This window comes from Chionomys nivalis, chromosome 2 (assembly GCF_950005125.1).
Source record: "Chionomys nivalis chromosome 2, mChiNiv1.1, whole genome shotgun sequence".
NCBI lineage: Eukaryota > Metazoa > Chordata > Mammalia > Rodentia > Cricetidae > Chionomys > Chionomys nivalis.
The window spans coordinates 29,826,637-29,853,628 of record NC_080087.1 but is presented as its reverse complement, the minus strand read 5'-3'; the positions used below and the strand labels follow the sequence as shown (position 1 = coordinate 29,853,628).

General features: G+C 41.3%; 1 protein-coding gene across 1 annotated transcript; it reads left to right on the top strand.

The window, feature by feature from the left end:
* Nucleotides 1–6,635: 6,635 nt before the first annotated feature.
* Nucleotides 6,636–10,947, top strand: Smim28 (small integral membrane protein 28). Its single transcript, XM_057759557.1, has 2 exons — nt 6,636–6,746; nt 10,585–10,947. The coding sequence occupies exons 1-2, from the start codon at nt 6,636–6,638 to the stop codon at nt 10,945–10,947; spliced, it is 474 nt and encodes a 157-aa protein (XP_057615540.1).
* The last annotated feature ends 16,045 nt before the right edge of the window (nt 10,948–26,992 follow it).

Here is a 26,992-nt window from a genome sequence, read left to right as displayed (position 1 = left end):
ATGTTTTACATCTTTGAAATGGTTACTGTTAAGAGTGAACAAAATCAAAGCTGGTTGAACTGAACCGTAAGGTGACATTCATCTCCCTTCCCACAGGTTTGTCATGTGCACATAGGAAATCTACTCAAGCAATGTTCAAGCATCTACAGCTGCATCATTGGCTGTTTCATGATGTCCCTCACAGTTACTGGGCTTGTGTCTATTTGTACCCTCTGACCGGTGACTTCCTGATCTCCCTGGTCCCCAGCACCTAGTCACCACCCTTCTGGTTTGCTTTGGAGATTCAACATTTTTAGATGTCACATGTAAGTGAGATTATGTGATATTTGACATTCAGCACCTGGTTTATTTTAACATAGAGCTTTCTGGTTCACACATATTATTGCATATGACATGATTTCTCTTTTTAAGGCTGATGGTTCATTCATGGTAGATAGTGTTCCATTTTTTATCCACTGATCATTAGTCGACACTGAGACTGATTCCTTATCTTGGCTATTGTGAGTATGGTAGTATCTTTAATCTATTAACTTTTTCTTACCCAACAGTGGGAGTATTTTCCCTTGTATGTTAATCATTCCTCTAGAACTTTTTCCTATGAAAACCTCCAATCTCACAAGTACTTATGCTTTTCCAGAGTAAACTTCAGATCAGTAGTTTCCCCATCATTGCCATTGTAGGCAATAACAAACATGGGGTTTAATCTTCTTTCGGTCCTTGTCACCAGTGGATTTAGTCCACCTGTCGTTTCCTTCCAGGTTGTCAAGGCAAGCCTTTAGCAAGAACATACCAGATATGTGACCTCTGGGTGACCTCCTGGATCCCCATGGAAGTCTGATTTGGACAGGGTGATCTGTTACAACAATGCCTGCAGCCTGCTGATTCGTTTTTCTGTCACCCTAATCAGATATAAATGGACTTAATTCCTATAACCACATCTTAAGACAGTGTGTTGATCTGTTTACTAAGATTCAAATGTATTTTCTAGCACAGAAATTTAATATAGGGGGAAATGTCCACCAGTTTACACTCTGTTTGGTTCATTTTAATAGTCTTTGTTAGTGTCTTAGGAAATTTTCTTCATCGTTAGCCCAAAAAGCATTATATGAAATATAGAAGGCAAACTATGTCCAACTGATTCACAACTAATAAAACAAGAAAAATCTTGGGATTTCAGCTGTTCTTAAAATATTGTAGCAAATTAAATATAGTGAGCACAAAAAAATTAAAGAAAAACAAAGGGCGGAAGATATGTCAGTCTGAAATAATTAAATGGAAAATATAATTTTCTTTCCATGCTTTCTAAGAATAAAAGAAGGAGCCGATGTGATAGCAATCCTAGTATCGTAATTAACATCAAGCCGTAAATGGCTTGAGCAGAGCCAAGGATAGTTCAGTAGTAAAGCACTGGCCTAGGCTGTGGATCATGGATTCAGTCCAGCAAACCCTCCACCCTGACACACACACACACACACCGTCATTCTGGCCAGCGAAATGTGAGCTGGTTAAAAGGTGTATGGCGCTACAATACTATCTCCTAGACATGACATGGTCCTGCACTCATGAAACCACAGATTTCCTATATGAGCCTGGGCCCTTTACCATTCCATAACGGATGGAGAATGGACTCATTCATCCCTCCGTTCCCTGAGAAGCCACTGGCTTTAGAGGGGGAGTCATTTTCTTCAGTGATGTAGCCAACTAGTGAATTGCTCACACTTCAATAAATAACTAACCATCCATGCTCATAAAAACAACACTAATTAAACTCAGTTGGTCATACAAAGATTGAAGTAGTAGGGTTTCTGGAAAGAAGAGGGCTCAGTAGGAGTGGGAGGGATGAGAGGGCAACGGGAAAGTGTGTACGATCTGATTAAAATAAATTATATACATGTATGAAGCTATCAAAATTAAAATTTTAAATATACTTTTAAAAACAAGGAAATGTTTTGCCTTTTGGTATAAAAAAATTTAACAATAAGCATATGCTATGAGTTAAGAAAACAAAATAGAAACCCACCACCACCCTGTTTGATAACTAAAATCCACATAGATTTCAGAGTTGAAATCCAACCGTATAAAAGGCTGCAGCAAATCCAGACCCTTGGCTCTGTCAGCTAAGCACAGCTCACCAAATCGTGAATCGAAACAGAGGTCAGGGTTGTGTGCATCTTCTCAATGAGTCCTTGTGTAAATCAACTAACAATCCTGTGATTTATTATAGAAAGAATATGAAGCTGACTCAAATAACTCAAATGCCTGTATTAGATTAAGCATCCTGCTACGAGAATCAAGAGGAAATAGCCCCTTTGTCTAATTTGGGTAGAAATTATAGGCAGGAAATTATGGAACATTACCTCAGAGTTGCTTTTATATGGAACTGCAATGCTGGAATCATTCTCTTATTTGTATTTTGCATAGCCATACAAATATTATAAAATGTAGACCAGCAAACAAAGAGCCATACATAGTCTCATAAAATAAAAAACCTGTAACTCTATCGATTAGCAAAAAAGAAAATGTCACGTTTTCTTCTCCTCTTCTTTTCCATGCTTAAAACTGAACTCAGAGCCTTTTGAATGCTAAGCACATGCTCTCCTATTAAGTTACACCCCTGCCAACAATAACTTGTCCTGCATGCAGAGACAAGCAAATTTATAAGAAATATGTAATTCCCACAAAGGTCCCTCAGATATGCTATGAATATATTACACCTTTCTGGACTTTGCTTTCAGGAAAGAATATCTCTTCATGTTTACATCTGATTCACCAGCCATTTTACAAACATTTGAGTATTTCAAGTCTTTGTTATTATGACTACTTTAAATGTGTTAAAATGCCCTACCAAATATTTCCTCAGTACTTAGGAGTGAACTGCTGAGTGTTTTCTTAATAATGTGTCAACTTGTTCTGATTTTGCAGAAATGTATTTTATTGTTTTAAATTAATTTAATTACATTTATAAAATTATAAATTAAATTTATAAGTTGCTTTATAAAAAATAAATTTTGCTCCTTGACAATTTTATACATGTATATAATGCCACTGGCTCCTCTCTGTCCCCTGCCCTACCTGATTTCCCTCCCGCCACCCTCCCTTCTACACTATGAATCTCTTTCTCATATCCATGACTCTTTGTTTGGGGCCCCACAGAACTTACCTAGACCATCTGTGTGTGACTGTGGGTTTGGAACTATTCCTTAGAGCCTGCTAGGTTCACACCTGGATACTACGCCACTCCATCTCCCAGAATCTGTCAGTTACTAATAGTTCAGCAGTAAGTGGTGGGGTCTCATGAGCCCCCTTTTCCATCCATAGCTGACAGTTGATGGGCCTGACCTCTGTCGGTCTGGTATCAGTAGGCGCAGCTACTGTGAGTTCATAGTTGACAAGGCTTTAAAGTGTTTAGAAGATGACATCCACAGCCCTTCTTCCCATCTACCAACTCTCACACTCTTTTGGCCCCTCTTCCACCATGTTCTCTGAGCCCTAAGGGAGGGCTCTGAATGTCAGCCTTAGTGCTGAGTCCTCAACCAGCCTTTATTTTCAGTACCAGGGCATCCAGGTTTCTCCCCTTCACCTCCATTCACTACCAAGGCCCAACTATCAAAATATTGAAGTCTAGCAATCAAAAGTCCTCTTTGGCTCACCTAGTTAACATGCCCAATTAAAATTATACACCTCATTCTAACACAGGGTTTCCTGCTATGCAGGGTTCTCCTTCGGTTTTCTCTAAGAGACAAACCTCCATCTTGGCAAACTCTTGTTAAGACACACAATTTTAAGGGGAGATTAAGACAGAAGGATTTTTTTCATTTTAAACAAGAATTTATTTTACCAAGACATTGGCCTGAAGGAGAAAGTTGGATTCGTTTTCTTTTCAAGAATAACTTGCCCCTTCTTGAAACAGAGATTGCCCTGCAATATAACAGCTACATACAAAAACATTTATAAACTGATCCTAGGTTTTACACAGATAAATGAAAAACATAAGAATTCTCCAATTGAACAAAGTACGCAAGGAGCTTTGTGGTGTTGGGTGCGTCAGCTAAAACAATGACAGAAAAAAAAGACTCACTGGACTATAAAGATAAAAGCCCAGTAAGCATGTCATTAAGGGAGAGGGGTATTTCACAGAACAGGACCTTCTTCCCAGACCAGCTCCATTCGATGTCAACCAAAACAGAACTCTGGCCACTTAGGGATTTTGGTTTTTGTATATGCTGTGCAATTCACCAGCTGCTTTATGTCCAGTAAAGGGTCAGAAACCAAACTGCAGCTTTCTAATTGAGAATGCATTCATGATCTGTAAGAAAATTCTGGAGGAGAGTAGTAGGCTCTCTGTTTGGGGACACTTCCTGTCTGTCAGTGGAACACGTCTGTCATACCTGCATCCTCTGCTTCCGGCTGTACAGGTGTGTCTGTCTCACTGATTGCTCGCCCTTCAAACTGAAATCTGATCTGCCTCGCAGACAAACCCTGTGCTTCGCAATAGGCTTTCACAGGTTGACTAATTGTCTGCCTCTTGACCTGAGAAAACACCACAGAACCATCACACACACAAACACACACGCCCGCCACCTTCACAAGCATGTGATCCTTGTTCTCTGTCTTGGCTCCTTCCTTAGGTTGTTAAAGGGGAGATGAAGAGGGAAGCTCTTTCAGACACAGGATGTTTACAGGATGGTGAGAGAGACTGCTCTAAGGGGGATAGAAAGCATTCCATTCTTCAGGCAAGCTCTGGAAGTAGACAACTCAATGACTTCAGAAAGCCCCTAAAACGGACCAGATTCAATAGACCCTTGGGGAAAAAAATAGAGAAACAAGAAGGACTGCTAATAGACACTTTGAGACAAGCTAACCTGCCTGGAACAAGTTCAGACAAAGAACCACCAAACTGCCTGAAAAGGACTTTCTAACCCATTAAGTCGCCTACAGGTTGTTCAGTGCAGTTCAGATAGCCAAGTTTCAGGATCTGTCACCTATGTTGAGGTAGACTCTGGTAATACCATTGTCATCTCTGCTCCCATGACTAACCCTTCCCTCTTATTCTTGTACCTAACCCAATGGAATGGACTGGTTCACATGCTGGACTTTGGTGGTAGAGCCACTTTGCTCTGTGATCAGTTCCCTGCCTAGGGTGAGTACTCATTTGTTCCCATCTCCCCAGGGACAGTGTCACACAAGATACAGGTTGCTGGATGCTTCTGGTATAATCTATTGACAAACAAGGCAGCATCTTAACTAAAGGTACAAAGTAAGCTAATTGCACAATAAACAAAATAAAAGGATAAGGCAGGAAAGACTTTTATCCGAGGATACTGACAGAACACAAGAAAACCTAGCAAACACTCACAACACACATAAGTTAGGCAAGGACTGAGTTCTGCCAGGCAGGACAGAGGTCGTAGAAAGAAGTTGATGGTAACTATGGGTCCTCCCTGCCAAATTGTACCTATCTCTAAGTCTGTAAAACTCCCTAAAACATAGCCTTAGCCTACCATGGGCCAATAGATGATAATTCTAATTAAGGAGAAAAAAAAAATCCAAGTTAAGAACTATTTCAATCGATGACAGTCACTTCATCCCAAACACATCAGCTGTGGTTTGAATGTGCCCCCTTCCAAATTTAGGTATTACCAATGTGATAGAATTGAGAGGGGCCTCAGAGGTCTTCAGGCTGTGATACCATCTCCTTCGTGAGTAGGATTGATATCCTTATGTAGGGGTTATCACATGACTAGCCAGACCTGGACATGTGAAGCATCTCCTCACCACATACCAAATGCTAGCACCTTGATATTGGACTCTCCTGAGATCAGATCCATAACACTTGACCTTCTATTCATCGTGAGTTATCCACTCTTTGTTATAGTAGCATAAGCAGGCTAAGACGTTTTAAATGTTAATTAGCACACATGTGTGATTAAATATCCCCAGGTTAGCCTAGAAAACATCAACCTGAAAGCCTCTTATCTGAAGCTTGCTATCAGTATTTGTATAAAGTTTACAAGATAACCAGAAGGAAGACTATTTAGATACTGGTAATTCAATTTAAAAAAAAAAAATGAAATCAGCAAACATCGTATCCAAACAATCTAAGCTATTGTCTGTCTGGCTTCTGTACAATTTTATCATTAAGCATCTTTCATCTAAATAATTCAGTAAAGAATTATTAATGGTCCTTGATTCTCTACCAAATACCTCTTTGCTGTTTCGTACTATATGGAATCCAGGAATCACTGAGGATAACTCAGCCTGTGTGGTTTTGTTTGGTCAGATGTGGCTCTGAGAAGAAAATGGTCAGGAAGGAGGTGGGTCTTAGTCACGTCTAAATATGAACAGCGCCTTATACACTGGGAGCATGAACCCACACTTTCTAAGGGTGCAATGCATGGAACTCACCTGGAATCTTTGCCATTTCTAAGAACATTTTGCGACCCTTCTGGTGAGAAAGGCCACAAAACCCATCGAAAAGCATTGAGTTTCAACCCAGTCCGGAGAAGTCCCTCGGCTTGGATTATTTTCTCTGTTGCCACTCATCAGAAGGCAGGTTTACCAACACACCCACCCTGACTGAATCCAAGCCAAGAGCAAGCAGCATTGTGGAATCTGAGCAGCCCGGTGGAAGGAACATGAGGGGACTGCTGGGCAGCAGCTGGAGGAAGTTTGGCCATGCTGGCAGGGGGACGTACGAGTGGCTAACCAGCGAACCCAGCCTGCCACTTCTGGAGACCCAACTGCAGGTCTGTATCTCTGGATTCAGCCATTTTCCCCCCTGAAGTATGTTACTTAGCTCTTTAACCCAACAATGCCTGTATTTTAAAACTCAGTGGACACGCGGAGTATTAAACTGATATAAGAATATGAGTTCTGTGATTAGCAATCTGTAGGAAATATGTGAGAGCAGGGGGACAGGGTTGGCGACCACGGGTGTATCGGAATATTTGTTCTATCAATTATAGATCAAAGAACACCTGAGGCTAGAAACCAGGAGCTTTTTATTAATGTGTTTTAGTTGTGTTCTTTGCTTAGCATGCAATGTCTAGATGCTATATACAAGACTAAGAGGTTTAGGCTGTTATTCCCAGTTGTGTAGTGAGCGCCTGTACCTAACAGTTCACAGAAACCGAGCATCTTCAGGAAGGAGAGCAGGGGATTGAGGAAGTTTTCTCTTTCGCTAAGAAATACAGCAGCTGCTTCAAGTTGTCTGGCAAACCACCAAGGAGTATCAATCTCGAGCAGCATTAAAGAAAAGAAATATAGAAATCTAAGAACAAAGATGCTATATACTTAGAGGATAAATGATGGCAGGCTGACCACACGAGAAATGGAAATGAACTTATTTTCGCATTTTCTAGAAAACTGGAGAGATTGGTGTTTAAAATCTCCTAAACCTGTATTCATAGAAAATACATACTAGTAAATAAAAAGATAGATCCTTCACATGCTATAGCTTGAACTCAGAATTTTCCTAAAATGTCCCTTGAGTAAGCACAGACATCAGAAAATTAGAAATTAACAAACAACTTTGAGGAAAGAATTTTAGAGGCTTTGAGCAGGAATCATAACTTTTCTATATTAAGCAATAATAACTTTTCTATATTAATAATAATTTCAGCCATCACAGCATGAATAACCAAATAAGGAAATTAAGAATGCTATAATGCATTTGACCTATAGTTCTGAAGTTTTTCTTAATTGGAAAAATAAAGTACTTTGTCTCAAGAGGTTGCAGAACTCTGAATGCTAAATAGAGCAAAACAAGAACACTTCTAATACTATTTAGCATTTGCACAAAAGTAACTAACCAACAGTAATACTGATTTCATTTAGGGCTGTATTATTTTTTCTTTCTCATTTTTTGCAACTAATAGTGATAATATTAAAGGTGTCATCATTGTAAACAACAGCATCTATGACATAAAACCTTTTAAATAGAATGTTAAGTATCTTTGTATCCAGTGCATATTGAATTTATCAAGTATAATAGAGAATTTAAAATTTGATGACCATAGTAGACCAGAAAGCATTATCATCTGTTATTAATATAGAATAAATTTAAAAATACTTTGCAAAAAAATGATCTGTGTTTTTTAGGGTGATTATTTTAAAGAGGATGGTAGCTTTAACATATTAATGATTAAACTAGAAAGAGAAAACAAATTATAGTTAAATTTCTTCTTTACTCAAATTTGATATGTCAATGGGTTCATTGTTTTACAGCTTTTTATGCTTTTACAACCAAAAGGTCCATAAAATGTCTCAATAGATTTTAAGTACACTATTCTGATATTAAACTAGATTAACATGTGAGGAAACAAAAAATTCTCTAGTTTAAAAATATCAACCACAAAATATATTGCTAATTTCTACTGAATATATACATGTATACATTAAATATGAATTTAGTAGTGCTATGTTTTATGCTCACCTTACTTTCTAGCCTTATTAACACAATTTCTGGGATTTTTTTCTCTTTCTTTCTTTTTTTTTTTTTTTTGAAACAAAGTTTCTCTGTATAGCCCTGGCTGTCCTGGAACTCACTTTGTAGACCAGGCTGGCCTTGAATTCACAGAGCTCCTCCTGCCTCTGTGTCCCAAGCACTGGGATTAAAGGTGTGTGCCACCACCACCCAGCTGTCTTTATTTTACTGTTAGAAAATTTGAGACCATTGAAACATGAAGATAAAGACTCACAATTCACTGAGATCTTTAAACACTTTAATTCACTTTGTTCTTTTGGTAATCCTCAAAATCAGACACCATTATTTCCATTACCAAGAGGAGAAAACTCACATCCAGAGAGGGTAAGTGTTCTCCATGGTCACAGAGGAGAGGGATTTCAAAAACGATAGCTGTCAAACCCAAAGACCACAGCTGCTCTGTTTCTTATGAAGGGTTTGGCTTTCTAGGTTGCTTGAGGTAAAAGTTCTGAATTCATATATTACCAAGAATAAAAAAAAAATATGGCAGTGTAAGCACAGAACCAACATCTAACTCTGAGCCAGAAAAACACACATTGTAAAGCCTTTAGGGAATAAGGAAAAATTATCCACACAAAGCAAGATGAGTCAGTTGTCCTGCCAATTCCATCAAAATCAGACAGAAGTCCAAAAGTAAGAGTGAGAAGGAGAACAACAACTCTCGAGGTAGCATCTATGCTTAACTATTCCTACGCAGTGAACTTAACTATTCCTATGCAGTGAACTTAACTATTTCTATGCAGTGAACTTAACTATTCCTATGCAGTGAACTTGCTGTTTTCATTGGCTTATTTTGTTTTCCTTTTACTTTCGTTCTTCCTAACTTTTTCTTCCTTTATTTATTCTTAAAGATTTGCTTATTTATTATGTATACAGTGTTCTATCTGCACATTTTGCCTACATACCAGAAGAGGGCATCAGATCTAATTATACGGGTTGTGAGCCTCTAAGTGGTTACGGGAATTGAACTCAGGACCTCCGGAAGAGCAGTGAGTGCTCATAATCTCTGAGTTATCTCTTTAGCCTTTATTATTATTTATTATTATTATTGTTTATTATCATCATCATCACATTCTTTTCACCTTTAAAATATTTCCTTTCCCATGGTCACAGATATTTGCATTTTTACATTGTGTTTTATTTATATAATACAGAAACTTTGAAATACATCCTTAGTAACTGATTTTAAAACAGTATACATGCGATTACAACAGCATTTTTAGTCTGCATTTTAACTCTGCTATTGAAGCATCAATTCATGACATTATTTACCCCATCAGGAACCATTATTATTCTTGTGAGCTAACACTGTAAAATTAAAACTATTTGGGTGCATGAGGATTTTCATGTGATTTGCTTGTTTTCACTCATGTACCTCTGGCTGATCTCAAACTCACTGTGCAGCTAAGGGTAGACTCCTCTCCTCTCATCCCTTCCCTCCCGCAATGCTGGGATTACAGGTTTGAGTCACCATATTGGGTTATGTGTAAATTCTTTTTTTCTTAAAAATTTCAGAAACATTCAGGTCACAGGTAGTCGTGTATACCTGTGATCCCAGAACCCAGGGGTCAGAGGCAAAGAGAATCTCTACAAGTTCAAAGCCAACCATAGCAAGACTGTCTCAACATCTCCTACAAAAATAAAAATATATAGATCAATATATTTTCAATTCTGTTTGTCATACCAATATTACATAATCAGGCTTAATTATAACTCTAAGTGCAGCTATGAAACCCAGACTCATTAATTATTTACATGTGGTATGAACTTATAACCATGTGAGATTTTTGTTCCAGAATTAAAGATGAACGTTATGTAAGTCATCTGTGCCAATAAAACACTGTTGGCCTAATTTTAAACAAAGTAAGCATTTAACTGATAAGGGTTCTGAGTGAAAATAGGCGGACTTACCAAAATAAAGATATTCTAACATTTTTAACTTTGATGTCAATGTGTGCTTGGATATTCTGAATACACACTTGGATATTCTGAATACACACTTTGGCTTGCCATTCATATTATTTCACCTAGGGTTCCCCGGGCATACTCGCGAGACCCACCTTCCCTCCTCTTCTGTCTCATCTCATTGCTAACTGCAGGACACCCAGCAGGTGAGTTCCGCCCAAGCAGATGTGGAGCCTTTCCTGTGCATCCTGCTTCCGGCCACCATCATGCTTTTCCTGGCCTTCCTGCTGCTTTTCCTGTACCGACGCTGCCAGGCCCGACAGGTCCAAGGCCAGGTGTTCAGCATCGACCTCCCAGAACCCCCTTCCGGAGAGGTGACCGACTTCTTGCCCAGTCTGCCTTGGGGCAGCGAGCAGAGTGTCCCCTACTCCCCACTGCCCATCTCTGGGACTCTGCACGTGATCGGCCTGCCACCCTCCTACGAAGAAGCCATGGGGAACCCTCCTGGGAAAGAGGTCCTGGACACACTGCCTCAAAACAAAGAAGAGTCACCCTGACCAGAGGAGCAAAAGTTAAATCTTCCAGAAACCCTAAAACATGCTGTAAATCTTTACAGACGTGCAGGAGAGAAGGCCGTCCAGATCCAAGAAACTGCGACTCTTTGCCGCCCCACCCTTAGGCTGCTTTTCGAGTATGAAACAGACTTACATCCCAGTTCCTTAGGCAAGAGACCCCCGGGTTCTTAGACATAGCTGAACCCCCCTAAGTCAAAAACACCCCTTAGAGAAGTGGAAAAGTTCAGTGTTGAGAGAGAAATGAACAGTCGAACGACTAGGTGAATTCCGAAACTAAGAAAGGTTCTGAGCAGCCAGGGAAAAAGGCCAGGCCAGCTAAAGGCCACCGATTTTGCTGCCACATGAAATTTGTTCTCCTAAACCAGTTTTGCAGAGTCGCCTAGCTTTACTGCTGTGACCATTTCAAGAAACAGAGTTCTAGAAGCAACAGAAGACATCCCTAGAGCTTCGGGGTAAATTGTAAAGAGTCGTGGTCTGTGTTTCAATATAAATGGGAATATAGGTTTGCAGATATTTTAATTAAAAAATAACCCTTTCTAGCATTATTTCCTTTCTATATAGCACTCATATCTGCCCTCTGGTTCAGTTTCTAGAGTGGGAATGGAATTTGTCTGGGTTCCATCAGAATGTCTCCCAGGGCACCAATGCTATGTAGAAGTAACAGTTACTATAATCTTGCATTCTTACTGTTTATTTTTATGCTATGTCATTTTCATATCCTGTAGCGCTACTGTATTACACTAGAATACCATAATTGACTCTGTTGTAGTTTTCATCATTGAAAATAAAGGTCAAAAACTTGGGGTCACATGCTTAAATAGAACAGGTTTGTCCCTAACAGAAACCTCGTAAACCACATAATCCCAAGCCTGGCTTTACAGACATTGAAGCTAGAGCTAAGTCACTGTCTGCTGTGATAGCCCTGTAAAAGGCAGAACTGTGACCAGAAGCCTGGCCTCTGTGTCCTGACAAGGAGTGCTTCTGCAGCCAGAGATGTTTTTACCCCCAGATCTCATTCAGGTGGGACTTCAGCCCACACTCCTCATGGGTTTGGGGCTCTCACTGCAGGCTAGTTTGGGGTTAATAGCAATCTGCCTTGATGGTCTTCAAATGGGGAAGTAGAAGTGCGTGTTCCCAGCTGGGAGATGGATCTCAACAGCCATGGAGATAGCAAAGTAGGCGTTGGTGTATGTGTGTGTGTGTGACATAATTCTTCAAATCTTATTCACTAATATACTTTTTTTTAAAACAACTTTTGCTGTTTCTACAATATAAATTAGACAATGCTTTGATGAGCACAGATGATTAAAACAGTGCAGCTTTTATGTTTTTGACATTTTTATGCCATATTTGCCAATGTTGTAGATTGTAGGAAAAACAAAGTAAGCGAAAATAGGGTACTTTTCTTTTAAAATGTAATCTGATAGGAATAATGGTTTTAGCTCTGAAAACTAAAGCAAATATAACCTACAAAGGTGGAAAATCAATACAATTTCTTTCAGAATTTTTTTTTTTTTTTGGTTTTTGTTTTGTTTGTTTTTTTCAAGACAGGGTTTCTTTGTAGCATCAGAGCCTATCCTGGAACTCACTCTGACGACCAGGCAGGTCTCAAGCTCCAAGAGATCCACCTGCCTCTACCTCCTGAGTAATGACATTAAAGGTGTGCGCCACCAACGCCCAGCTGGGAAATTTCTTGTAATAAAAATTCTCTAATGGTCTTTGAAGGAACTAAAGAAACAAGTACTGGGGCTGGAGAGATGGCTCAGAGGTTAAGAGCACTGCCTGCTCTTCCAAAGGTCCTGAGTTCAATTTCCAGCAACCACATGGTGGCTCACAACCATCTGAAATGAGATCTGATGCCCTCTTCTGGCTGCAGACACACAGACAGAATTTGTATACATAATAAATATTTTTTTTAAAAAAAGAAACAAGTACAGTAGGGATCTTACCACACAGTTGAGGAGAAGGCTCAGTCAGTAACATGTTTGCCAGGTAAGCATACGGACCTCAGTTTGATTGCCAAGAACACACATTAAAAAGCCAGGTAATCAGTAGTCTGCCAGCAATGGAGAGGCAGAAAGCAGGGGCTCTCTTGGGCTTGTTAGCCAGAGAGTTTACTCTAATTGGTGAAGTCTGGTTTCAGTGAGAGACTGTCTCAATAATACTAATACTACTAATAATAGTAATATACAGAAAAATTAAAGAAGATATCCAGTGTTAAACTTCAGCTTTTGACATGCATGTAAAGATACAAGCATCCACCCACGCGTACACATCATAAAATCCAATACAAATGCACAAAGCACATGAAGTATTCTTATTCTTTGTTGGATGTCACATATCTGCATGTGATGTCTGGGGCTACTACAGCTGTCTTGTAACCGTGAGTCAAGCATCATTCCTTACTGATAATGAGAGTAACAGAACAGGAAAATAAGAAACGCGGACTGACGGCTGAGTGAGTAGAGCAGCATGTTTGTAACTAAGCCTGTATTTCACCATTTCATACGATTGCCAATCACTTAGTCCGGGCTTGCTACACATAGACCAAATAATCCCAACAGCTACAGTTTCTAAAGACTGCTAAAGACAGGCATTATCATGTTTTAAAGTATTTTGATGACATTCACTGTTAGCCCCTGAAGAGATGGCTCAGCGGGTAAGAGCTCTTCCAAGGGAGTAGGGTTCAATTCCCAGCCCTAATGGCTCACAACAGTCAATATCTCTGGGTCCAGGTGACTCGATGCCCTCTTCTGGCTTCTACAAGCACTAGGCACACAGATGATACACTGACATGCATGCAGGAAAAGCATCCATACATAGAAAATAATTTTTAAAAACGATTAAGACTTGTTTTAAATGCTCTTGCAATCTAGGGAATGAAATATTTTATGCCACCAAACTGAAGCAGGAACACAGATACAAACTCTAAGGCTGGACTTGCCAGATCCTACATGCCACCTCTTTCTGTACCTCCAACAACACAACACAAGGGTGTGTTTGAATAATTGAAAAACAAAGAGGACATTTTCCGGCACACCAAATTCAAATTTCAGAGTTTACAAGTGGAGTGTCATTGGCTCACAGACACTCTTCCTAACTATGGCTACCTTTTTCTCCAAGGGAGGGGGTACCCACAGGTGTCAAGCAGGGAAGTGAACAGCGCAGAGAGAGGAGAATGAAAACTCAGTCCAGATTGACTTCATCCACCTGGAACAAGACTTCTAAAGACTGTGAAACCAGGTGCATCATTGTCAGCATATTTAAAACTCAGTGCAATCTGGGAAAAAGGTTCCTGGTGCAATACAATCCCCAGTGCACAAGAAAGTGTTAATTACATTGACCCTTGACTCAGGGCATATGTCATTTCTTCCAAGATGGGTTCTACTGACAGGTTGCCTGTACCAGCTTACAGGCCTAAGGAAGGGTCTGGTCCTGTGTTGGTCATATAGATAGCATAGAGGTCACTTGAACTATTAGCTACCTCTGGTCCTGGTTGTGGGAGCTCGGGGTGGCCATTTAGATTATTAGGAATCTCTGGTCCGCATTGTGGGAGAGCTGTAAGGGCCATTTAGATTACTAGCCACCTCAGGTCCTGGTATTAGGATCTGGGTATGCCCTATCCCAAAAGGATTATTAATCACCTCCAATTCTCAGCTTTCTGGATGGAACAACAGTGTTTTTTGTTTTTTTGTTTTGTTTTGTTTTGTTTTTTCTTTACATCTTTCTCATTGGGAAGACAATCCTGCATGCTTAAAATTCCTGGTTTCTCTAGAGATCTGTGGCTCAAGGCCCTTCATACTGTATTCCCAACACTCAAAGTCTAATTAGCTGCGCATGACCTTCAGATCCTACATTTACTGCCTGGTTTCTCCCAGAAAACCTTCACTGGCCCCGGTAACAGACTCGGTGTTTTAGTTCCTTTTCTGTTGCCGTGATACATACTATGACCAAGGCAACTTGTACAAGAAAGAGCTCATTTGAGCTTATGGTTTCAGAGCAATGAGTCCATCACAGTAAGGAAACATAGCAGCAAGCAGCAGACCTGGCGGCAGGAGGCTAAGCACTCACATCCTGGAAATGGGGTGTGACTAACCTCGAAGCCCACCCCCAGTGATATACCTCTTCCAGCAAGGCCTCAACTCCTAAACCACCCCCAAATAGTGCCATCAGCAGGGGACCAATTATTCAAATACTGGCATGGTGGAAATTTCTCATTCAAACGACCAAACCAAGGAATGGCAAGCCTGACTACATAGCAAAATCACTTGTGCTGTGTAATGTTTTATTCTTTCGGCTTTTTGAGGGGCCCGTCACCCAGCTCCCAAATAAATCACACACATGGGGGCTTATTATTTCTTATGAATGCCTTATCTTAGCTTGGCTTGTTTCTTGCCAGATTTTCTTCACTTATGTTACCCCGTCTACCTTTTCCCTCTAGGCTTTTATCTTTCTTACTTCTGTATATCTTTGTTTCTTACTCCGTGGCTGGCTGGGTGACTTGGTGGCTGGCTCCTGATGTTCTCCTCTCCTTGTTCTCTTGGCGGTGGTGGCGGCCCGCTGCTCCCGCTGCTCCTCCTCTTCATTTCTCCTTTTATATTCTCTGCCTGTCAGCCCCGCCTATCCTCGCTTCTGCCTCACTATTGGCTATTCATCTTTTTATTAACCCATCAGGTGTTTTAGACAGGCAAAGAATCACAGCTTCACAGTTAATCAAATGCAGCGTAAACAAAAGTCACACACCTGAAAATAATAGTCCCCAACATACTTGATGAACTTTAAGAAACAGAAACCAGGACTCACCCAGACTAGTCAAACAGAAATAAAGCCAGAGTTGCAATAGGAAATTAAGGCTGAAAGCTACTTATGCCAGATAACACAAGCGGACCACAAAATACAGGCGAGTTTCACCGTGGACACAAGTAGGGTAATGCGTTTACGCAACACTAGATTTTCAAATGGAGCTGTAAGCCCTCACATATTACCCAGCATTCTTTACAAATGCCTATTGCACACTGTAGCCAACTCAGTTTGCAAGGCAAGGTTAGCAGCAGGCAGAGCCACCCATTGTCTGGGTGAAGGTCCTTGTATCTTCCTAGATAGAAATTGTGGGTGGACAGGAAGCCCTGCAAATGCCGGTGTCTAACAGCTTTCTCTTCCTTCCGTGTTTGACAGCAGGGAGTGTCAGCAGTGGCCAGAGAGAAGCAAGGGTAAGGGGATCTTCTAATGTTATACAGCTTAGATATGGTGGGCTCAGTCTCGCCAGTGTTACGGTCTTTCTATGGGCCTGGGATGTTGGGGCTTCTGGCCCTTAGCAGTGGACAGATGATGCAACATTAAGCCTAGAGTCTGAGTCCCTTGACTCTGAAGACTAGACTCTTCTCTGGAATCTTTTGTGGTGAGCAGGATGTGTAGATTCTCCTCTCTGGTTTCTGGTAACCTTCTATCTGTTTTCTGCATCCACTGCCTCCCCACTTCCCTCTTTCATTTTTTTTCTTTTCAATTTCCCTTCTTCCTACCCTGGCCACACTTGAACTATCCAGGTGAACACTGAAGTTATCAATGGCTCCTGCCAGGATCCAGGAAACTTGCCTATGTTAGGACATTTGGGAGGCAAGGTATAGTTGGGCACCTATTGCTGCCTAGAAGCTAAGACACCTAGAAGGTCTTCTCCAGAAAATTGAACAATAGGCCTTCCAGAACCACCAATATGTAGGCTTCCTGTAGGTGGGAGGTCAGGAGACCAAGCAGGCAGTCTTAAGTCACTGGGCCATGCTAGGACTGCCGGAAAAAATCAGGTCTGTGGGCATTGCTGGCAGATAGGCCTGACGCCTCTAGCAATGGCTACTTCTTCAGCCACTGAGTGGCATTTGCCAGTATTTTGTGCTGGGAAGCTGGGTGCAGAGCTTGGGACCCAACTGTTATCCATAAGCAAGGTTGTTTAGAAACCCAACACCAGAAATTAGAAACTAGGACTGAATCTCATTGTCTTCCCTCCCTGGCGTCCTTGTGTTTATAGCTCAGCCCAAACTACTGAAAGTAAGTATGAGAGAAACAAGAGGCACTATACAGAAAATGCTTTACTGCACCTGATACTCCAATATATGAGGGAACACGATACAGGAAAATGTCTTCTAGCTGACTCACTGAGGCCACCTACTTAGCCTGCTTACACAGCCCAAGAAAGGGCTTTTGGACCAATCACAATCATTTGCTTAACATACACTGTGGACCAAGGACAACCAAGGAGACTTGCTAATCATAGTCTCGCTCCGTTTATCCAATTACAGTCATTGAAGCTGTGTTTTCAACCAACCATAGGCTTGTCTCCTAGACCATTATATCTCCTCTGCCATTATATGTGGGAAGTATGTGATCTGCTTTTTGATTTTGATATTACAGGGGATCACAGTTAAGATATTGCATGAATCTCAGAACAGTCTTTGAACTTTAGACTTTATAAAAGTTTCAAACTTAGTTAAGTGATGGAGGAAGGTCATTGGTTAATTAATAAAGAAACTGCTTGGCCTGATTGGTTAGAACATAGGTGGGTGGAGTAAACAGAACAGAATGCTGGGAGGAAGAGGAAGTGAGCTCAGATGCTATGCCTCCCCTCTCCAGAGCAGATGCAATGAAGCCACCAGGTCAGACATGCTGAATCTTTCCTGGTAAGACTGGTGCTACACAGATTACTAAATATGGGTTAGGCAAGATGTAGACTTAGCCATTAAGAGGCTAGAACTAATGGGCCAAGCAGTGTTTAAATAAATACAGTTTCCATGTAATTATTTCGGAGCATAAGCTAGCTGGCGGCCAGGAGCCGGGCGGCAGGAATGCAGCCCCGCAGCACCTCACTACAGTTAAGACTATGCGGACTTTTGAAGTTAGGCTGTATGCATTTTTGCGTTATGATGTGGTTATAAGCCTTTGGGGGCTGAAAGTAGAATGCAGTGGTTTGAAAGAAACCTCAAAGGGAGTGGCACTATTAGGAGGTGTGGCTTTGTTGGAGTAGGTGTGGCCTTATTGGTGGAAGTGTGTCACTGTGGAGACAGGCTTCAGGGTCTCATATGTGCTCATGCCACATCCAGTGTCTCAGGCCACTTCCTGTTGTCTGTGCAAAATGTGGAACTCACAGCTACCTCTCCAGCATCATGTTTACCTGCACGCTGCCACGTCCGACCATGATGATAACGAACTCCATCTCTGAATGGTGAGCCACCTAATTAAATACTATTCTTTATAAGAATTGCCACGCTCATGGTATCTTCACAGCAATAAAACCCTAACTAAGACAAGTGCTTACAATGTAAAATTTTAAACTTATTCTTAACACTGACAGTGATTATAAAAGATTGTTCCAGTTTTTATTTGAAAATGTCATACATGCATACAAGGTACTACCCCTTACCCTACTCCAATTCCCTCCAAGACCACATGATCACACCTCCCTCTCAACTTCATATCTTTCTTTCATAATTAATTAATAAAGCCCACTGAGTCCAATTAAGGCTCCCCATTTGCACACAGCTACAAGGCTATCCACTGGGGCATGGAGTCCTGTCAGGAGCCGCACCCCTAAAGAAAAGTGACTTTCTTTCCCTAGCAGCCATTAGGTATCAAATTCTAATAGCTCCTCAGCTAAGGGGGGCCTCAGAAGCCCCCCCAACAATACTATAGCAGGTTTTAACAGCATCTACTAATGCTTTACACCTTCCTAGTGCCCAAGTAGAAGTGGGTCCTCCCAGGATGTCTCAGAATGGTATTAGGAGCAAATCTATACAACATATTCTTATTTAAATGTTGACATAACTAGCAAACCCTGGTAGTACTAATTGCTCTTCGAGAAATAGCATAACTGAAAAAACAATTGCATCCAGGAGAATTAAATTTTTTTTTTTTTTTTTTTGGTTTTTTGAGACAGAGTTTCTCTGTGGTTTTGGAGCCTATCCTGGAACTAGCTCTTGTAGACGAGAATTAAATTTTTAACAGCTAAATAGTATTTGAGGGGGAAATAATTCTAGCCAGAAAAGATTTAGAAGGGGGGGGGTATAATCAAGGCACAGAGGAGAATGTGCACATCTTAACTAAAGTCTCCAGGCGACTAGAAAACATCTTTAAGATGTTACATCAGGAAAAATTTATAGCTTTTATTCACAAAAGCTGTCTGAATAAATACCTTATATCAGGACACAACATGCAAATTACTGGGCTAAGAGATAACTGTTATTTCTGAGGCTCCGCCCCCTAGAGTTTTGACAACCTTTCAGAATAGTGCAACCATCTAGGGAGCACGTATTTGTGAGTTTATAGAGACATTTCACATCTGATCCACTGTTGGGATCTGTGCACCCCCAGATCCTAAATTTCTTGTAAACAACATGGTATGCTATCAGCTGCTCTGAGCACGAGACCCTCAGGAATTTCTGATGGCAGGGAAGTGGTTTCTGGTGGATTTGGCTGGGGCATGGCTATCAGTTAAGGATCCTTAAATAAGCTGCCCCTGGACACAATAAAGGGGGCATTTCTGTTTCAAGGATGACCCATATCTCTGTCTGTGTGTCTTTGTGTGTTTAAATCTCCAGGCCCTTGCCCTAGACTCACCAATGGTCCTGCAGTGCAGACGCTGCAGTACAGGAGTAGAACCGTACTGTCACGTAGTACTGGTGGGCGCCACAATCCACAACAGTGTCTATTTTGTAGGAATGATTCCCTGAGCTGAAACATGTGCCGGAGACCACACAGACAGGAAGTAGAGGGGCCTGACTGAAAAGAGATTCTTTGTTTTGTTTTGTTTTTTGAGACAAAGTTTCTCTTTGTTGCTTTGGAGCCTGTTCTGGAACTAGTTCTTGTAGACCAGGCTAGTCTTGAACTCACAGAGATCCGCCTGCCTCTGCCTCCTGAGTGCTGGGATTAAAGGCGTGTACCACCACCACCCGGCGAAAACAGATTCTTAAATTTTAGTCGAGAAGGAAACACTTTCTTCTGAGTTGGAGGAAAAGTGACGGCTCTTGTGGCTTGACTAAGACCAGTCCCCTATAGGCTCATATATTTGAATGCTTAGTCATCAGGGAATGGAATTGTTTGAAAGGATTAGAAGGATTAGGAGGTGTGGCTACGTCAGCCCCAGTGCCATGTTTTCTCTGACTGCTGCCTATGCACCAGAATGTAGTTCTCAGTTATCAATCTAGCACTATGCCTGACTACATCACACACGCACGCACGCGCACGCACACACGCACACACACACACACACACACACAATGTATGGCTGAATGGTATGAGAGCCATTCGTAATAATGTATGAGACTCTGTCGCAGATCCAAGTGGGACAGTCACCTAAACCAGAATTCCTCAAACAATGATCTACAAACAGGTTCTGGCTTGTAAATCGCGTGTGAATAATCTAAGTTAACTAGAGCAGCTGAGAGTAGAGACACTTACAGCAAGTTAACTCTTATGAAACACCCACACATGACATTGGTTTACCTGACTGATACCAACTGAATTAATATAGAATTAATGATTTCATTTGTGGAATAAGAGTCACACAGCATGGAATGCTAGTGATCATTGCAAATAGAATCACGTATTGGTTTTTGATGAACTAGGTATTTTAAAATATTTATTGTATTACATTGTGTGTGTGTGTATGTGTGTGTGTGTATTTGTGCATGCACACATTCACTGAAGAGCTTGCAGAAGCATCTGGGGTCCCCTTGAGCTGGAGTTGTAAGTCACCTGACATGGATGGTTCAGTGGTTTGAAAGAGTAGCCAACGCTCTTGATCACTGACTTAGAAACGCTCTTTAGAAGTAATAGTCTTTCCTAGAAGGCAGCTTGAGAAGTATTAGTGTCCTAGGCTGGACTGATAAACCTTTTCCATTCTTTTTTCTTTTACTTTATTTATTTATTATATACATAGTGTTCCACCTGTACGCATGTCTGCATGACAGAAGAGAGCACCTGATCCCATTCCAGATGGCCGTGAGTCACCATATGGTTGCCAGGAATTGAGCTCAGGACCTCTGAAAGAGCAGCAAGTGCTCTTAATCTCTGAGCCATCTCTCCATCCCTTCCCCCCCACTTTCAATTCTTAATTACCAGTCACTTCTTTATGTCTGTCTGGATCTGAGCTCCTACAAGCAAACCCCCAAATAATCAGGCATGGGATGACCTGAGAGACCACCATGCAGCATCCATAAACAGGCTTAGAATTGACTGTCCTATGTATATCCTGGGAAGGAAACAGAGACAGTGCGCCACTGTAACACATCAGTTTTATAAAGGTCATCAAGAGGTCAACCTGATTCCTGTTCGTTCTTCTTTTTTTTTTGTTTTTTTTGAGACAGGGTTTCTCTGTGGTTTTGGAGCCTGTCCTGGAACTAGCTCTTGTAGACCAGGCTGGTCTCTAACTCACAAAGATCCGCCTGCCTCTGCCTCCCAAGTGCTGGGATTAAAGGCGTGCGCCGCCACCACCCGGCTCCTGTTCGTTCTTCTTATTGAGGTCTACTCATTCTCTGGACATACTTTTTTATCAAAATAAATTGAGCAGGAAAAATATTCATATGAATAAATGTATTGTTTTATAAAAAGCCACTGTCTAGAAATATGGGAATAAGAGCTAGTTCTTTAATGTGTCCCAGTGAAGACACAGTGTGATGATTCTATAGCTACTTTGAAAGCTCCACACTGAAGAGTGGAAGGTTCACTTAGCTGCCCGAAGGCTTTAGCAACTGATCTCAATCATGTTATTATTAGAACCATTTTCTCCTAGATGATCAAGGACTAGGACTCTTCTAAATGCTTTGGAAAACATACACTATCTAGTTGTGAAATACTTAGTAGTCTAATTTTACTCGGAAGCATGAACCCTTTTAAACATTGTATGTCATGTGTATAGGCATGTGTTCATGTCCGTGAATGCACATGTGTCTGCGGAAGTCAGAGGCCAGTGTCCTCCTCTGTCACTCCCCACCTTATATTTTGAGGCAAAGTCTCTCAGTGTTTCAAGTTCCGGTTTTAGCTAGACTGGCTGGCCCTGACAATCTGCTTAGCTTGCCCTAAAGTGCTGGGATTATGGATGTACACCAACTTTATGTGATGCTGGGCTTGCATCCTGCAGTCCTCATGCTTGAGTAGTCATACTTTACCACTGAGCCATCTCTCCGGTCCCCAGGACATGAGCTCTTTAAGACAAATATGGTGGACCTCTAAGTCCCAGAAGCCATATACATCTTTCTCTCACTAAAATCAAAATTTTTGCTTGTAAACGCACTTGCACCATAGAGTTTAGTTTCCTCACCCCTTCACCCCACAATTCCACACATTTCTCTCCATTTCCTGTGGTGCAGAAAAAGGTGGTTTGCTCACAGGTACTCCTAAAAATATTCAATGGCTATCCATGTATTGAATAAATCCTCTTCTTGGCATTCATTCAACATTTATCAAGCAATTATTTATCTTCTGCTGAGCAGGTGCTCAGTAAAAATTGATCTGCATAGGTTGTCTGGAGTCTAAATAATAGAAGAGTATCATAGTTCTCATCAAAACTAAGATGCCAACATAATGCTTATTGCTAGTATAGCACGGAGCTATCCATTTTTACAGTTAGCACATTTGAGATGGCAGAAACCAAGTTTAAAAACAAAGATGTAATTACAGTGTGGGGGCAAAGACACAATCCCACAGTAAAAGACAACTTTACATTAAGACATGTGAAAGCTAGGAAGAAAACTTTATAGATAAAATGCTTCACTACCTATCAACCCCAGAGAAAATTCTCATCAAACTATAATTTCTAAAAATCATATCTCTCCACGGTGTTATAAAATGTTATTTTTAATGATTTATTTTTATTTTGTGTGCACTAGTGTTTTGCCTACACATTTGTATGTGTGAGGGTGTCGAATCACTTGGAGCTGGGGTTACAGACAGTTGGAAACGGCCATGTGGGTTCTTGGAATTGAACCCAAGACCTCTGGAAGAGCAGCCAGTGTTGAGCCATCTCTCCATCCTATCCTCATAGATTCTGTGGGTACCACAGGGTCAGCCGACATCTTCCCCAGGACCTCTAGGGTCTGTCTCAACTAAGACTTGAAGGTATCTGCAAGTAACTCATTGGAAGGAGCTGGAATTATCCAAATACTTGTTACTGTCACTTGAATGTAACATATCCCATATAGGCATGTGAGTTTGATCACTTGGTCTCCAGTCAATGACATTATTCTGGGAGATTGTAGAACCATTATGGGGTGGGCCACTGAAGTGTGGGTGGGCTTGAACTTTAGAGCTTGGCTCCACTTCTCATCTTTTCTGTTTCCTGACTGCAGACTATGATGCCACAAACCACCTTGCTCTCCTGTTCGCACGCCCTCTCCACCATGGTGGGCAGTAGCTCCACAAACTCAAAGAAGCTGTTTCTTATCTTTCTTATCAGTGTTTTATTTATTTTATTTTATTTTTAAAAAATATTTATTTATTCATTATGTATACAATATTCTGTCTGTGTGTATGCCTGCAGGCCAGAAAAGAGCACCAGACCCCATTACAGATGGTTGTGAGCCACCATGTGGTTGCTGGGAATTGAACTCAGGACCATTTGGAAGAGCAGGCAGCACTCTTAACCACTGAGCCATCTCTCCAGCCCCCTTATCAGTTTTTTTTTTTTTTTTTTAACAGCCTCAATGAAAGTAGCCAATGCAGAAAATCAGCACCATTGTGGAGCTAATAGTGGAGTGAACCCGGCATGTAGTTCATGGGCCTTTAGGATCACTCTGCCAGAGGAATGCAGGAGACTTTAGAGACAGCAGAGGTCTGTACTCATGAGCTTTCCAGTCTCTCCTGGACATGCACAGAGCGAGGACACCTCTGGATTGCCCAGTGCACACCACCCCCACTGAGCTCAGGAGGCTGCTCTGCCTTCTTGTTACAGATGTCACAGTCTAACAATGACCTGTTTGCAATCCACTCACCGCCATGGTTTCTTCTTCGTGCACTCTTGGCTGGTGAGTCTCTGTGTGCGATGGCCTTCAGGTACTGCCTACTGCTCCTCATTGGAAGAGAAGGTTGTTTAAAAAGCCTTGGGAAGAAATTCATGTGCTAGAGACGCTTCATTCAGTCATAAAGTAAAATATTGGTCATAAGTTCACTGTTTATGAATCAACAATATATATATACATTTGCATATATAATACATATATATATATATATATATTTAGTAGGGCATCTTTATAAAACAAATCAGATACTGATTGGTTGGCAAAAATGTTATAGCTAAAAGCTCACAGGAACCTACTCTGTATTGCCCTATGATAAAGGTTCAAGATCCATTGATCTCAGTACTGATGGGGACTGTGTAAAATAGGAGTCCACAGACATGAAGATGCAGCTACAGTTACTATAGAAAAGTATCTGGCACTCTCTTTCCCAGTTTGGATTAACAGTGTAGAGCCCTTGCTATAAAGGGACCCCACTGTACTTTTATTTAAGTAAATAAACACTTCATGGTGTCACATAAAATTTTGGTTAAGTTTAAGCTAATAGAACAATTTAACCAGAACTCATCAGTAAGAAACTTAATGATTTTGCAATATAGCTATAACATTTGACAGCGCTAAATTTTATTCAACATGTCCTAAAATACAATCCCACTAATTTGGAATAAACCCTGCCTTTCTTCTGCTCTTGTATATTACTAATCACCAATTTCAAAAATAGAAAAGTAGCCTGATCACCTGCTGACATCTCTATGAATTGTGTATTCTGTAAGTGTAACAGGCAATTTTAAAAAAAAAAAAAAAGTCAAAATTCATTATTGAGTTTGCACTAAATAATTGAAGTTTAGCTCTGAATAATAATAGATTCCATGTAACAGCTAGACAGCACTGTGAGGCCTGAGGTCTTTGCACAGTTCGGGCAGGGAAGGACAAAGAAAGAAAGTAGCTTCAACTACCAGACCCAAACAATGGGCTATTTCCCAGCAATGATGAGAACAGAGGACCGATTGGGGCAAAGCACAGGCAGAGCTTGCAAACGCTAGTTCTCTCAGCAGGTGAAAGAAGCCACTACAGTGGAACACACTCTGTGTGGTTCTATTACTCAGGACGCTCAGAGGAGGCAGATCTATAGATGCAGGAAGTAGATCAGTGGGTGCCAGGCTTTGGGACGAGGGTTTGGGTCGGAAGGGAGAGCGACTGCTCAGTTTCCCGGATTGCTTTGGCAACGACAGACTATTCTGGGATTAGATAGTGGCACCGGGTGAATGTGCTAAATGCCACTGAGTTGAAGACTGTGAAACTCTAAATTTCATGTGATAGAAATCACATCTACAAGGCCAATTGTAGACCCACAAAATACGTACAATTTTCAAAGCCAGGTAGCTGCTGAGGATGTAGGGAAATAGAGCACCCACACTCTACTGGCAAGAGTGTCAAATGGCTGAAGAACAGCCTGTCAGTTCAAAGCAGACTCACCACTTAACCCAGAAATTCCACCCAAGAGAAATGAAAACCTGAACACAATCTCTCTCTCTCTCTCTCTCTCTCTCTCTCTCTCTCTCTCTCTCTCTCTCTCTCTCCCTCCATCCCTTCTCCCTTCTCTCCCTCCCGTCTGCCCCTCCCTGCACAAATGCTGATGGCACCATTATTCATAATAGCCCAGAGTTGAAACAACCCAAATAACTACTGTCTACCGATTGATAAACAAAACGTTTATAAAGGGCATTATTTGAACATGAAAAAGAGTGACGCCACAGCATGCCTGGACAATGAAAACATTTTAAGCAAAGGAAGTCAGTCACACAGGAGCACACACTGCCATGGTTCTACTCATATGAAGTATCCAGGAGTTAAGTGTGGACTCGGTGATTTTGAGAGACACTTACACCATCCTAGTTCCTTGATGTTTTCCAGAAATGACCTAAACACAGAGTCACCTACCAGGATGGGAGGTGCAGGGTGGACATCTGTTTTGTTTTGTTTTTCAAGGCACTGGGTTTCCAACCAAAACATCCAAACAAAGATAACTGGAATTAGCAGCGTCTTAGAGGGTGGCTCCAGGAGTTAGGGGTCAGTGTCCTCATTTGCCTTCTGTGATAAACACTACCCAAACGTGACTTGGGAAGGAAAGGGTTTATTTGGCTTACATTTCCTCACTGAGTGCAGCTAGGAACCTGGGGGCAGGAATTGAAGCAGAGACCATGGAAGAATGTTGTTTGCTCCCAGATTCACCTTCAGCTACTGTTCTTTTCTTTCTAATCTGTTTTTGAGACAGGTTCTCTCTACATAGTCCTGGCTGTGCTGGACCTTACTTTGTAGACCAGGTGGGCCTCAAACTCACAGAGATCTGCCTTTGTTTCCCCCAGTAGAGTTCTGGGATTAATGCCACCACTCCCAGCCCCAGTTACCTTTTCTATACTTCCCAGAAGCATTTGCCCAGGGGTGGTACCACCCACAGGGGGTTGGGTCCTCCCACACTAACCATTAATCAGAGAAAATACCCCATGGAGTTGCCTACAAGTCAATTTAATGGGGGACATTTTTACAGTTTAAGTTCCCTCTTTCCATAGGACCCTAGTTTATGCCAAATTGACAAAATAAAAACAAGCAAAAACAAAACAGCAACAACAACAAAAAAACTAATTTAGCACAGGGTTGAGAAAGGCTAAAGGCTGAGGTAGGGGGTTGCTTTTTAAAAATTGTCCTAGCGATGTAATGGTTGCATAACTCTATAAATACACTTAAAAGCCATTAAGTAGTCCACTTTATTATTATTGACTTTCTTTTTCTGAGGCATTCTCACAAAGCCAATGGGGGAAGGTGTGCTGTGGCTTCAAACTTGGTGTCTCGTCAAGTGTCACTTAGAATTCCTGAACTTCCTGCTTCCAAACCATAGTTCTGGGATTGTGGGGTGCACCACCTGTTTGATTGGAAGTGAGACTCCCAACCCCCTAACACCCCTATATCAAGAAGTCTGGAATGTTTGGAAGCATCACCCCAGCCCCTGGCCTGGGAGTTGCCTTGGTTGGACT